We start from the raw sequence: 14,531 nt of genomic DNA, 5'->3' as shown, positions 1-14,531 counted from the left end.
TTATTAAAATTTATAAATTTCTGCAAAATCAAGGGTTTTTTGCAATTATTTTGGTGAATTATTTATATATTTTAATTTAGAAACTCACAAATGGAAGAACTTTTTGAATCTACAATTTTTATTTTAACTATTTTTCTCTAAACTGGATAAAAAACGTTTATAGCCAAAATCACCTGTATGTCTTTACAGATTTATTATTAACTAACCCTCATATATCTTTTAGAACCTTCAAATATCTGTATAAAATTTTTACGTGAAACCAATAATTTTTTCCCAGATGGACCTTTGTATAAATTAGTTCTACGATAAAGATGAACTTATTTCTACTTTTCAATACAATAACTAAAGATAGCTAAATAAATACATATTTAAATATCTAATACTTTGTTTATGTTTATTAACTTGATTTTACTCACTAATTTGTTTTTCCGAAGTTTATTATATCATAATTATAATACCAACGAAAACGTAAGTTAATTACGTAACGGAAACGGTGTAAAATAAAAGAATATAAAAAAAGTTTCTATTTACTTACCAGAGTGTAATATCCATCTTTGACAAGGCGAAGGATTTTTGTCGGAAATCTGAACATTCTTAATCCATGAATTTTGTATGGTGATAAACCACATTTGTAATAACAACAAATATTTCCGGCCATCTGTAAAAAACCATTTATTTATTATGGAAGTAACATTATTTTAATTTAAAATCACTTTTTTCAAATATTATCGAATGTATGTATTATCCGGTAAAATTTATTTCTAAATACCTAATTTGTTCATTTCTCATACAATGTTTTTTTATGTTTTACACACATGTAATTAAAATGTTTTACTTACCTCGGACCAAATTTTTGTAATACACTTCCAAATAAAATAAAATATTTAAATTCTTTAAACTTATTTAGATATAGGAAGATTTAGAAGCCACAGTACGTTTATGTACAATTTTAGTTGACACGATATTTACTAGTTGATAGTAATAACTCTATTTTAAATGAATAGCTTAAGTGATTCAAGGTATGTTTTTTGTTACATGTTTATTTGTAAGTAAACCTGTTGCTACTATGTCAGTGAAATATTGCAACGCTGGTGAATTTAATTCAGGGGATCAAAAATGGACGTTTAGTTAAGTCTTTAACTTTTTCACATAGCACCATCTAGTATAATGTATATCAAACAAACAATGGTATATTAAAATCTATTGAGACAGAAAGAGTGGTGACATCTAGTGACTGTCTCAATTAGAATCAAACAAATTTGTACATTGCGTTGGCTAACTAATCCTATTTAAACAATGGTAACACAGAATTTAGTTTACTTTTAGCAGATAAATTAAAATCATTAATAAACCAGTTCTTGAAAATCAGTTTAAAAATATTGTTTCAATAATAAATATAAAGAAGCCCACCTTTAGTAAAGTAGCTGGAATAACAGGTAAGTAGTGTTTATGTATCACATATTTTAAAAATTAACTAAACTCTATTTTCACTATTTGGGAGAGTGAGTCATCGTTTGAAGGCGTAGAAGTGGGGAAAGACGTATGAAAATCCAGTGGCGTTCACTCACTTTTATTTCAACGTTAATTATATTATAATGTTTAAATATTATTGTTCAAAATAGGCCACAATATATTTATCTGGTTTTTACTGGAGTTTCAATCTCTATATCCAAAGACCGTTTTCAAAGATATAAATTATAGTTATATTTATTTTATTTGTTTATTATTATATATTCATATATTCTTATAGTATTTTCTTTTTTTTTTCTTAACTTTAAAAACGGTCTCTGTAATAGAGATCGAAACGTCAGTAAAATAAACATGTAAATAGATGTATTGTGGCTTATTTCCAACATTCTCCCTAAAAATACGGAATGTCACAAGCAAAAAGCCACAAAAAAAATAAATATTGCTATCATTTGTATATTTGAAAACGATCTCTTTATATAGAGATCGAAACGTCAGTAAATTAAACCTATGAATAAATATTTTGTGGCTTATTCCCTACTGTCTCCTAAAAATACAGAATGCCACAAACAAAAAGCTATAAAAAACAAGTAATTTTGCAGAAAGCTTACTGATGCCACCCGGTTGCCGCGGAAGTTACGCTAAAACGTCTTTTGCGTGACCCGCCCTTAAAGAGTTACACAATGAAATGTTTTTAAAACAAATTTTAAGACAGTTTCCACACCACCCGAGAGGTATGTCTTGTGGCGCGTTACTTTTTTTTAAATGGGTGTTCGCCAAGAGCCATATTTTCCCATTAAATAAAATAAACAAAACACTTAAACAGTATAAAACAAAACAAAATAAAATCCTATAAAACAAAATAAAATTCTATAAAAACAAAATAAAAATAATTTTGAATGTAACATTGTTCTATTCTAACACAAACACTAACCACACTTACTACGTTTTTTTCTGTTTTTGGTTTTTTTATGCTGATGTTCCTACTAAACTATTAGAAAATATTATTCGCTGTCTAAATCTGAAGATGTAGTGCTGCTATCGCTGTCATTATCTTCACCTGGTGTAATTATTATTGGCTCTAGTAAAACTTCGACATGAGTGTCAAGTTCCCACATACGATATTCTTCTTTAATTATGTGGCCTATACATTTAGCCCATTTCTCTGGAGTTACATGGAGGATTGCTTGAATCAAAAGTTTCTTAACTTCGTTTAATTTGAACGTTTTGTTATTGCGTGCTACTTCTCCTTTCACTTGCGCCCAGATAAGTTCAATGGGATTAAGTTCGCAATGATAAGGTGGTAGACGCAGAACTTTAACACCATAATCTTTTGCAGTTTCATCCACAACATATTTAAGATATTCACTTTTCCTTAACCGTGCAATGTCAAGTAGTTGAATTTTGAGCATTGATTCTTCGTATGCAATCCCCTTTTCTGTAAGCCATTCTTGAATTCTCCCTTTCCGCCATGCCGTCGTCGGTAATTGTTCTAGTCTGCGGCTATGATATGGCGCATTGTCCATAACAACCACAGACTCAGATTTCAATTTTGGTAAGATTCTCTTAAACCAGCGCTCAAATACTTCAGAAGTCATTTCTTCATGATAATCACCTGTTTTTTTCGACTCAAATTGAAGCAAACCATCATCAAGGAACCCTGTATCACTTCCTATGTGGGTGATGATTAAACGCCGTCCCTTTCCTGATGGAGCCTTTAATCCTGTAGACCAGCCTTCTATAAATGCTTCGCGTTTACTTTTTACATTTAAATCTTGCCAAACTTTTCCAACTATATGACCTTCGTTAATCCAGGTTTCATCCAAATAATATATTTTGCATCCAGTGCTGCGAATTTTTTGTATTTCTTCTAAATATTTTCTTCTACACAGAATAATTTCATTTTTTTCTAATAGCATACTTTTTCTGTTGCGTTTTACGTATCGAAAGTTCATTTCGTGCATGGTCCTAATTAAGACCTTACGAGATATCTTGGGTAAAGAGTCATCATTTTCGAGCTCTTAAGAAATTTTTTTCAGTGTTGGAATTTCACTCCGAAAATAAAATGAATGAATTTTTCGACGTATAATATTCCTTGTCTCGTCATCCAAAACAATGCTTTTCCTACCTCTAGTTTTACCTTTTTCTTGCTTTTTATTTTCCGATGTATTTTTAAGTACACGATAAATACAGCTAACGGATACTTTTGTTAAACTGCTACAAATGTCGACCGCTAGGCTAAAGTTTAATGCCATTTTTCTGCCGACAATTCCTTCATAAACGTTTGGTATCATTACCTTCTCTTCGGACGTTAACATTTTCCGTCTCTTTTGCGGCTTTTCATTCTTGGAATCAACATCAGAATTTTGCTGTCTTCTCTTGGAACAACTCGGTTTTTCGTCCATTGTATTTCAATAATCTGGATATATACTATATATACAATAATTTCAAAGAATATAACTAAATATTTACTATAAAACGACAAACTATAACACTCTTATTATCAATAACACGTTTTATCAATACTACAATACAATATTGATAAAACAGTATTGACAACAATAAGTTTACAAACTTATCACATAAAATATACTCACAAAAATACATGCACTATTTACCCATAGAAACACCAATGTTTTATTCGTTCATTTCTTGGGCAAAAAATAATAAAAACTAGTTTTACTGCATGTCTGGATCCGAATTGTAAAACCGAGTTCCCTCGCTAATTCCAACATTGCCAAACGATTGAAAAATAATGTTTTAAAATATCGATTTTTATTTTATACATTTAAATACGTAACGAAACGGAACATATAAATAAAATTTATTTTATTACAATTTTGTGCTTAATTTTTACTATTGAAAAAATCATGTTTTTTGGTATTTTTATGACGGTAATAATCGCTGCGTGGAAGAATACAGGTTTTGTATGACCATAATTACTACTTGTGAACAAGATTTGGCTACACTGTACGACAACTTCTGGTCAAGTCTACTATAGAGAAGCACAAATAAATATACAACTTTATATATTCTGTAATTTCTTATGAGGAAACGCAAATTTCAATCGAGAAAACAGGCAGTTTTCGAGGACTGCTGTGTACATTTAAATTTGAGGATATTCGGCGTTTAAACTATGATATCACTCTTCTGAATTGAGGGTTTCTACTATAAAAGCAACAGAATTTAAACCTTATTGAAAAAGCACCAAAAGAAAATATGTAATGGGTCCTAAATATAGTTCAATCATGTATCACACTATGGAAAACAGCAAAAGGAAATTGTGCTTAGGTCCAGTATATTAGGAGCTGGTTGCATTTGCAACATGGAAAAATACAAAGAAAACGATACCAATCAAAGTATTATCTCAACAATACAGTATTCATATAGTATCTTTCGGTCTATTCGACTACGACCTTTTCAGATCTGTTGTGGTCCTTAGTGACCAGGTATAATTGCAATATGTAAAAGTAACAAGAAAAAATTATGCTGAATGGAAGTGTTAAAGATAAAATTCAGTATAAAGCGGCCCCTAGATGGTTAATATTATGGTCAATATATTGGACAATAATTTATATTGTACAATATATTGATCGTCTGTTGGTCACATTGAATGATTGAGCAATATATTGTGACAATCAACATGACTTTCATTTTTATTGAGCATATTGTAAATATGGCGGCGTCTGTGAGTAATATTGCGCAATGTTGGTTCAGTTTCGTTTTAACACTCTTGTTGTAAACATCGCGGTACGGCAAAAAATATGTCCGCAAAGGAAAAATGGGCAGAAAGAAAGTTTATTATAGATTATAGAGTGCATCGATGTGTATCGGTCGTTACTGGCTTTGTGGAATGTCAAGAGTAAAGATTAGAGTAATAAAATAAAAAAAAAAGAACAGTAGTATCAATTGCTCCAAAAATATAGAGAATATTATCCAGATGCTGATAAGTTGCAGTTTCGTTGCGTACTAACTTTAGAAAAGAATTGCGTCGTATAAGGGACTCTAAAACAAGTGGTGCAGAGACAGACAATGTAATTTAACCAACATTATGGTAATGCAGTTTCTCGTGGGTCAGGACGAACCTAGTGCTTCACAAAGTACTATACAGGAAGGGAATAATGATAAGGAAGAAGCAGATAATAATATAAACGATGTGGACAGTGATAATTCAAAAACTGTTTTAAAAATCAATGTAAGCATATAAAGTTTAATAATTCAAGTTTACATTTTAAGCAAATTTATGTCGCCATGAAACCTGTTCCGTTTCGCATTTATATTTATTTTAAATATTATTTATCACAGTGGTGATATATTCGTTTTTATTTCTATTTAAACATACGCGCCACTAACGGTAACGCTTTGTGTTTTGCCCGCTAAAGCAGAAACCGGCTTTGGCGCGAAAGACTCACTTCGCCATCAACACTCGACCAAGTCGGTCGATATTTTGTATTAGTCGGCTTTTTAACGATTGTAATCAAAATATACGTAATAAAAGTGTTTCAACCCCATAGTTTTTTCTTCATGGTCCATTCGAGTTGTATATATCAGTGGTTATCAAAGACATTTGTGCAGTTTGATTCAATCTAAATTTAGTTAACTAGCCGGCAAGTCGTCCTCTTCTGTTCGTGAGGGCGGAGTCAAGTGGTTACAAGTAACCGTTACAAGTAACGATTACAATCTTCGGGCGGTTCCTGTAGAGCTACAATTCAAGCTGCTAGCAGTCCACCCAACATTACATCCAGCACCGTAGCAGAAAGCATCTGTAGTCTTTCATCTAGTGCGTGGATAGAACTTCATCTGGTCAACAGCACGCCTAATCAAAGTAAGTGAGCCTTTCCCATCTCTATTTCATATATTCTTTCTACTTGCGTGGAGTTAAATGTCGTTTAACTAGGGTCAATTATAAAAACCTGTTTATTTGGTTAAACTCATTTTATTACTCAAATATTTCGTTAAAAGGAACAAAAACCTGTCTTGCTTCGAAACAAAACAACTATTCATTTCATATACTTGATTTTTTATCGCCGAGTAAAACCTTTTATTGCCTTACTTACATTTCAGGTAACGAACCCTATATAATTTATGCGGTTTTACTTGCAGTTAGATAAAAAATAGAATTTTCAACATTTTGTACAATTTTATTGCTTATTCATAACGACAGGTAAAATCTTTTCTTATAATTGCGATTTCATTATTTCATTAGTATACTGGTAAACATTTTAAATCTTTTCATCGTAAAATAAACTTCGAGTATTATTAAAAAATATTTTATTATGTCTCTAAAAGATTTAAACAAAAAAAGGGGTATACTCAAATCACGATTGACAATATTCAAAAAATGTCTTAATAAACAGATTGAAAAACAATCTGACAATTTAGTTATGGAGGTAGAAACCAGGTTAGCAGATATACAGCCTGTTATAAATGAATTCGAAAAAATTCAATACGAAATAGAAAACATTTCGAAGAATGTTTCTGAGGAATTATACAATAGGGAAAGGAGGTTAGTCTTTGTATGTGGGTATATTTTATTTTATAAAATATACTCACATACAAAGACTAACCTCTTTTGTTATACGTGGTATACAGCCAGCTGCAGGAATTATTTTCCTTGTGGATTTTGTTAATAGGGAAAGCTTTTCAGATTTGTATTATTCGCTTGTATCACAAGCAGAAGCATTAATAAATTCGATTTTAAATAAGCATGAATGTAACAATCGTCCCGTAGAATCATTTTCTTTAACCTTAGGTAGCACTCATTTAACAAATGTAGAGCAAATAATACAGTCCACTTCACTCTCAAATAAAGCTCCCAACTATTGAGTTGCCTCATTTCAAAGGGTCATACGGGGGGTGGCTTGAGTATCATGATACCTATGATAGTCTAATTCATAAAAATCCTTCGATCAATTCAATTCAGAAGTTCCATTATCTTCGGGCATCTCTAGGTGGAGAAGCTGAACAGGTTATCAGCTCATTAGAGATTTCGGCCGCGAATTATGATATAGCATGGAACTTACTATGCGAAAGGTTTGCAAACACGCGTCTTTTGATCTACAATTATACAAAGGCCTTATTTGATTTGCAACCCATTCCAAAAGAATCTTCTACTCATCTTCGTCAACTAATTGACAATGTTTCGAAAAACTTGCGTTCGCTAGAATCTCTTCAGCAACCTGTCCATTCTTGGGACACTCTGTTAATATTCATGATAGCAAGCAAGTTAGATGCCCTCACTGCGAGGGAATGGGAATCATATAGATCCGGAAGTGATCTTCCTACCTTTGAAGATATGATCGCATTCTTGAAAGGCAAAGCTGATCTTCTAGAGAAGCTAGAAGTATCGAAAGTTACGTATAAATCGGACAGGCAGTCCAAATTCTCAAGGCAGTCGCAATATTTTCTCTCGTTCAATAGAAAAGCATGTACGTTCTGCAAAGAAGATCATAAAATATATAACTGCGCTAAATTCTTGGGGGCTTCGACCCAAGAGCGAATCAAACACGCTAGGGATTCAAAACTTTGTACAAATTGCCTTTATTCTGGCCATTTTAGCTCCAACTGCAAATATGGAGCGTGTAAAAAATGTAAGGCAAAACACCATAGTTTGTTGCATTTAGATAAACAATCCGTTCACACTACCGATACTAATCAGCGGGTGGAGTCTGAACCTGAACACCAAGTGTCTCTTTCAGCTCACTCGAATGTAGCTCAATCAATTTTGTCTACAGCTGTCGTTCAAATATTCGATAAAAACGGTAGGGTTCATCAATGTAGGGCTTTTCTTGATTGTGGCTCTCAATCAAATCTCATAACGAGAGAATTAGCTGATAAGCTAGCGCTATCAAGGTCCGAGGTAAATATCTCTATTGTAGGGATAGGTCATGCAGTCTCAAACATTCGATCTAAGTGCACAGCGAAGATTCAGTCAAGGCAGTCTTCGTTTTCTACATCTCTTTCATGTCTCGTAGTCAATAGTATCTGCGATAGAATTCCAGCATATAGTTTCGACATTGGAAACTTAGATATTCCACGTCATTTAAGACTAGCAGATCCAGATTTTCATGTTGCTTCAAAAATCGACATTCTGATAGGTGTTGATACTTTCTGGAAAATCTTGTGTGTGGGACAATTCAGTTTAGGTCCTTCTGCTCCAGTCATGCAGAAAACAAGGTTCGGTTGGATAGTTTCCGGTCAGTTTAATGACAAGGGAAGCAGTTTCATATTGCAACTTCAGTAGAAATGATTCAAGTTCTGACTTAAATGTTCAGTTACAAAAATTCTGGGAACTCGAAAAGTACACGGAACCTGTACTTTCCGAGGAAAACTTAATATGCGAAAAACACTTCTCCTCAACGGTGAAGAGAAATGACAAAGGTCGCTTTATCACCAATATACCTCTGAGGGGCTCCATTGCAAATATAGGTGATTCAAAGCGACAGGCATCAAAACGTTTTCTCAACTTGGAGAAAAAACTTCATTAAAATGACGCCCTAAAAAGGATGTATACCGAATTTATGGAAGAATACATACAACTTGGTCACATGTTCAAGGTTGATGATAGTCAACAGAGCTTTTCGTATTATCTTCCCTATCACGGGGTCTTAAAGGATGACAGTCTCACCACAAAGCTTCGTGTGGTGTTCGACGGTTCCTTTCCATCTTTTTCTGGTCTATCAATAAATGACATTCAAATTTCGGGTCCTACCATTCAGGACGATCTATTCTTAATTTTATTGCGTTTTCGACAATATGCATTTGTTATTTCTGCTGATATTACAAAAATGTATCGTCAGGTGCTCGTGGATCCTGAACAACGAGCACTTCAGCAAATTTTCTGGCGTTCTTCTCCTTCTGATACTCTGAGCACATATCAGCTAAATACGGTCACATATGGAACAGCTTCAGCTTCGTTTCAGGTCATTCGTTGCTTATTTCAGTTAGCATCCGAGAATAAAGATCTTCACCCTACTGCTTCCAAGATCATCAATATTTGCGAGATTTCTATGTTGATGATCTTCTGACAGGTGGAGATTGCGCAGAGTCATTGTCAAATGTATGCAAGGATATCAACAATATCTTAAATAGCGGATGTCTTGAGTTGAGGAAGTGGGTATCGAATGATCCGGTAGTACTTAATAAAATTCAAAGTTCCAAGTGTCTATCAAATCTAAAATCATTCGGTGGAGAGGAAAAGGTAAAGGTACTTGGCCTAAATTAGATGTGTGATTCGGACACACTAACATATAAGGTAGCTGATTTACCTAATCCTAATAAGGTAACGAAGAGAATAATTCTTTCTCGTATTGCTCAGATCTATGATCCTCTTGGGCTGCTTAGCGCTTGCACAATTACGGCCAAGATTATAATGCAAATTCTTTGGCAAGAAAAGCAAGGCTGGGATGAATCTGTTCCTCAAATCATTTTTACGCAGTGGCAGCATTTTAAGAAGAAATTACTTAGATTAAATAATATCGAAATACCTAGGTACGTAAAATTAAAGGATTCAATCACTTGTCAGCTACATGGGTTTTCTGATGCCAGCAACAAGGCATATGGTGCTGCAATCTATGTTAAGAGTGTTGATTCTGATGGACATGTTTTGGTTCGTCTGTTATGCGCAAAATCCAAGGTTGCACCCCTTAAGGTGATTAGTATACCTCGTTTAGAATTGTGCGGCGCATTGTTACTTGCTCGTTTATCTGAAAGGGTAATCAAGTCCTCAGATATCAATTTCGATAAAGTATTTCATTGGTCTGATTCTACTATCACTCTGGCATGGATACGCACACAGTCAAAACTATTAAAGACGTTTGTAGGAAATCGTGTCGCTAAGATTCAGAAAGGAAAAGTTGGCACCACGTAGTTTCGAAGGATAATCCTGCTGATCTTGCTTCTCGTGGAATTAGTCCCCTATTACTCATGTCTTCTGACTTATGGTGGCATGGACCTTCCTGGCTTAAATTATATGATTATCCTACACAATTTTCTCTTCCAGATGACATTCCGGAGTTAAAGACTGCCGAGGTCATTACTTTGTCTGCCACATTAGACTTTTCATTAATAAAGCAATTCTCTAGTTTGATTAAGTTAAAGAGATGTACTGCTTACATTCTGAGATTCATTAATAATTGCAAAATATCCAAGTCTTCCCTTCATGAGAGAGCTTCAGGTGCTTTAACTTCTCAGGAGATTTCAACCGCTATGTTTTACCTAGTAAGGATAGTTCAGAATGAATGTTTCTCGGAAGAAATACGCAATTTGACAAAAAAGGGGCCTATAAGCCCAAAAGGCAAACTCATTTTGTTGCAACCATTTCTCGATTCAAATCGAATACTTTGTGTTGGTGGTAGATTAAAAAATTCATCGTATTCTTTTGAGAAAAGACATCCGATTTTGCTACCATCTAATAATTATTTTACTGACTTAATTCTTTTAGACCTGCACGTTAAACTCTGTCATGCAGGTCCTCTTCTTCTTTTATCTACAATTCGAAATGAATTTTGGCCTATTCATGGTAAAAATTCAGCCAAGCGTATCGTCCATAAATGTATTAGGTGTTGTCGTGCAAGTCCACCTAAAAATCTGTCTCCAATTATGGGTGATTTACCGAAGGATCGTGTTGACCCATCCCCTCCTTTTTATATCACAGGCGTAGATTACGCAGGTTATTTTTTAGTCAAGGATCGAAAGGGGCGTGGATGTAAACTTTTAAAGGCATATGTAGCCTTATTCGTGTGTTTCACAACTCGTGCTGTTCATTTAGAACTGGTATCTGATTTACCTACTCATTCATTTATAGCAGCCTTTAAGCGCTTTGTAAGCAGAAGAGGAAAGCCTCTTAAGATATACTCTGATAATGGAACTAACTTTCAGGGTGCTAATCGTGAACTAAAAGAGTTTTATGATTTTATTAAGACTAATAAGCGTGAGATTCAAGACCATTCAATAATCGAAAGTATTGAATGGCACTTCATACCTCCACAATCGCCGCACTTCGGTGGCCTTTGGGAGGCCGGCGTTAAGTCAATGAAATCGCATTTAAAACGCGTCGTCGGTAATGCTCACCTCACGTATGAGGAATTCTGTACAATACAGAAGTAGAATCTGTCCTTAATAGTCGTCCTATATCTGCCCTTTCATCAGACCCCAATGACCTTTGTCCTTTGACTCCGGCTCATTTTCTGATTGGAAGGCCTTTGACAGCCATTTCTGAACCTGATTTGATGTCAATAAACGAAAATAGATTGAACCACTTCCAGCGCCTTCAAAAAATGGTGCAGCACATTTGGTCAAGGTGGTCTAAGGAGTTCATAGGAGAGCTGCAGCAGCGGAAAAAATGGAAACAAGTTTCCAAAGACATTAATATTGGCACACTAGTTCTTATCAAGGAAAAGAACTTGCCTTCTCTAATTTGGCAGTTGGGACGTGTAGTCGAGCTGCATCCAGGTCCAGACGGAGTTTCCAGGGTGGTGTCCATAAAGACGACGAGAGGTATCATTAAGAGAGCAGTATCTGTCATCTGCCCTCTACCATGCAGTGAATAGTGCTAGACTTTTGAAAAATTTTGGTCATTTTTGAAATTGTTAAGTTGTTGTATTATTTTGAAAGACTTTGGCCTTTCAAGGCGGGCGGCCTGTTCCGTTTCGCATTTATATTTATTTTAAATATTATTTATCACAGTGGTGATATATTCATTTTTATTTCTATTTAAACATACGCGCCACTAACGGTAACGCTTTGTGTTTTGCCCGCTAAAGCAGAAACCGGCTTTGGCGCGAAAGACTCACTTCGCCATCAACACTCGACCAAGTCGGTCGATATTTTGTATTAGTCATCTTTTTAACGATTGTAATCAAAATATACGTAATAAAAGTGTTTCAACCCCATAGTTTTTTCTTCAAAACCTGTCCCTCGTTATTAAAAAAATCACAATAATTATCTCTGACACTTTTTGCTACAGTGGCTGAATTTCTGGCATGAGTTGTATAAAGTGATATTGATTGTCCAGTTGTTCTCCAAGTTGCTTTAACAATATTTCCTGATTCAAAATCTTCTACATCCACAGAATTATTGTAGATGTATGACTGAGATTGGTTTCTTCTTAAATAATTGTGTAAATAGCAACATGATACGACAATGATTTGAGCTTTCTTAGGCAATAATGCAATAGGTCGTTGAAATACACCGAATTTTGATACTAATATTCCAAATGCATTTTCCCCAATGTGACGGACACAACTAAGTCGATAAGTAAAAATTCTTTTTTCCATCGTTAATCCTGTTTGGCTGTAAGGTTTCATGAAATTTTCTGTCAGTGCAAAAGCGTCATCTCCAACAAAGACAAAGGGTAGTATCTTTTGACTATTTGGCATCAGATCAGGTTCTGGGATTTTAAGTGAATTATCTGATAATGCTTTTCCAAATGCAGTATAATTCAAAACACCTCCGTCTGATATTCGTCTATTAATTCCTGCATCTACCATAATAAATTCGTAATTGCTATTTACAACTGCCATCATTACAATACAAAAAACTTTTTGTAATTGTAATAATATGAGGTGGAGGTTTTTTGATTGCCACGTGCTTTCCATCTACAGCTCCTAGACAATTAGGAAAATTCCATTGAACATTAAATCGATTGGCAATAGCTTTCCATTCAGCTTCTGTTGTTGGCAACTACAATTACAAGTTAAATTGTTAATATACAAACTTATTACTACTAAACAAAAATTTAATAAATGTTTTTTTTTACGGCAGTGCACATAGGAGGGATTACCAAAAACGAAGGCAAGAAAACTTGATGAGTCCAAACAATTAATAGCTTTAGCCCTTAAACACCTTGAAAAACCATCAACTGATTATGAGAAAATTGCTTCTGCTTGGGCAGTAGAACTTGAAAAAATGACGCATCGCAAAAAATTTTTGCGAAAAAGGCCATTAACGACATACTATTTGAAGGTTAAATGGGAACACTGCATAGGAATTCTGTGCAAATTAATACTTTTTCTACTTTTTTAACCTCAACTACTAATCGGAAAACAGACTATGAACTAGTCAGAGGCCCCTACTGTTTGTAACTATTTTTCAACTTTTCAATAAAAATATAATTTTACAGTAAACTGAGATATTTAAAATAAATTTTGTTTTGTGTTTAAAATAATCTGATGGGGGAGACGGTCCTGCAAGTGACACAGTAGTTTCGTTGATTTTTGCTTCGTAATAAACTTCAAATAATTGGGGAATTACAAGTTAGAAAATTCAACAAAGTTCAAAAATAAGAGTTAAAAGTTAAGTGCATACAGGTGATAGTAGTGAATAAAAGAAATACCATCGGACAAGTAAGATATAACCATTTTAAATAATTTTAACAAGTTTTGAGTAAATAAATACACACATTTGGAATACGTACAAATAATATATCTTCTACGCCTATGGTGGTTTTGAAACTGTTGTTGATATTCATTCTAGAGGGTTTTTAAATGAAAATGATAAAAAATTTGAATCGTTTTTGTATGATTTTGGTCACTTTCAACTGATTAGCGTATTTACACATTATTTCAGTCTTCGTTTAAATTTGAATTGAGCCGTTTAAAAATGCCTAAAAACGTGATATCTCATTTTGACAGATCCAGAGTAATTGCTTTGTTACAACAGGACTTTAGTCAAAGTTATATCGTGAATATTCGTGATGTTACTCAGAGTGCTGTATCGAAAATTAAAAAAAAAATCCAAGATACAGATAAAGTCAAGGATCGTCTTAGAAGTGGTAGAAATCGATGTACAACAGCAGCACAAGACCGGCAAATAACATTTATAGCTGGTAGAAATCGTCTGGAATCTACAAGTGGTATATCCAGAGAAATTTCTAGGCTTCAAGGACTGAATATTTCACGGCAAACAATAACACGCAGACTAAATGCGGTCAATTTGTATCGTAGAAGACCGCTACGTGTTCCTAAACTAACCTACCAACACAAAATAGTAAGGTTGCAATGGGCTAGAGAAATGGCGCATCATGATCCTAACTGGAATAACGTGATGTTCTCTGATGAGTCAAA

The 14,531-nt window shown here is 34.1% G+C and overlaps 3 protein-coding genes across 3 annotated transcripts; all 3 read left to right on the top strand.

The window, feature by feature from the left end:
• Positions 1-5,518: 5,518 nt before the first annotated feature.
• LOC140452791 (uncharacterized) lies at positions 5,519-8,710 on the top strand. Its single transcript, XM_072547120.1, has 2 exons — positions 5,519-5,662; positions 7,391-8,710. The coding sequence occupies exons 1-2, from the start codon at positions 5,519-5,521 to the stop codon at positions 8,708-8,710; spliced, it is 1,464 nt and encodes a 487-aa protein (XP_072403221.1).
• A 981-nt stretch (positions 8,711-9,691) lies between these two features.
• Positions 9,692-10,336, top strand: LOC140452790 (uncharacterized). Its single transcript, XM_072547119.1, has one exon. The coding sequence runs from the start codon at positions 9,692-9,694 to the stop codon at positions 10,334-10,336; it is 645 nt and encodes a 214-aa protein (XP_072403220.1).
• A 56-nt stretch (positions 10,337-10,392) lies between these two features.
• LOC140452789 (uncharacterized) lies at positions 10,393-11,574 on the top strand. The gene has a single exon (XM_072547117.1). It carries the CDS (start codon positions 10,393-10,395, stop codon positions 11,572-11,574), a length of 1,182 nt encoding a protein of 393 aa, XP_072403218.1.
• The last annotated feature ends 2,957 nt before the right edge of the window (positions 11,575-14,531 follow it).

This window comes from Diabrotica undecimpunctata, chromosome 11 (genome assembly GCF_040954645.1).
Source record: "Diabrotica undecimpunctata isolate CICGRU chromosome 11, icDiaUnde3, whole genome shotgun sequence".
Taxonomy (NCBI): domain Eukaryota; kingdom Metazoa; phylum Arthropoda; class Insecta; order Coleoptera; family Chrysomelidae; genus Diabrotica; species Diabrotica undecimpunctata.
Note: the sequence above shows the minus strand (reverse complement) of the source record. Positions and strands in the feature narration are given on the sequence as shown.

Bases quoted from the DNA above. Each gene is read 5' to 3' on its own strand.
- LOC140452791 (XM_072547120.1), top strand. From the start codon at position 5,519: ATGGTAATGCAGTTTCTCGTGGGTCAGGACGAACCTAGTGCTTCACAA. The intron at 5,663-7,390 runs GTAAGCATATAA...AATTCAATTCAG, and splicing joins AAACTGTTTTAAAAATCAAT to AAGTTCCATTATCTTCGGGC.
- LOC140452790 (XM_072547119.1), top strand. From the start codon at position 9,692: ATGTGTGATTCGGACACACTAACATATAAGGTAGCTGATTTACCTAAT.
- LOC140452789 (XM_072547117.1), top strand. From the start codon at position 10,393: ATGTCTTCTGACTTATGGTGGCATGGACCTTCCTGGCTTAAATTATAT.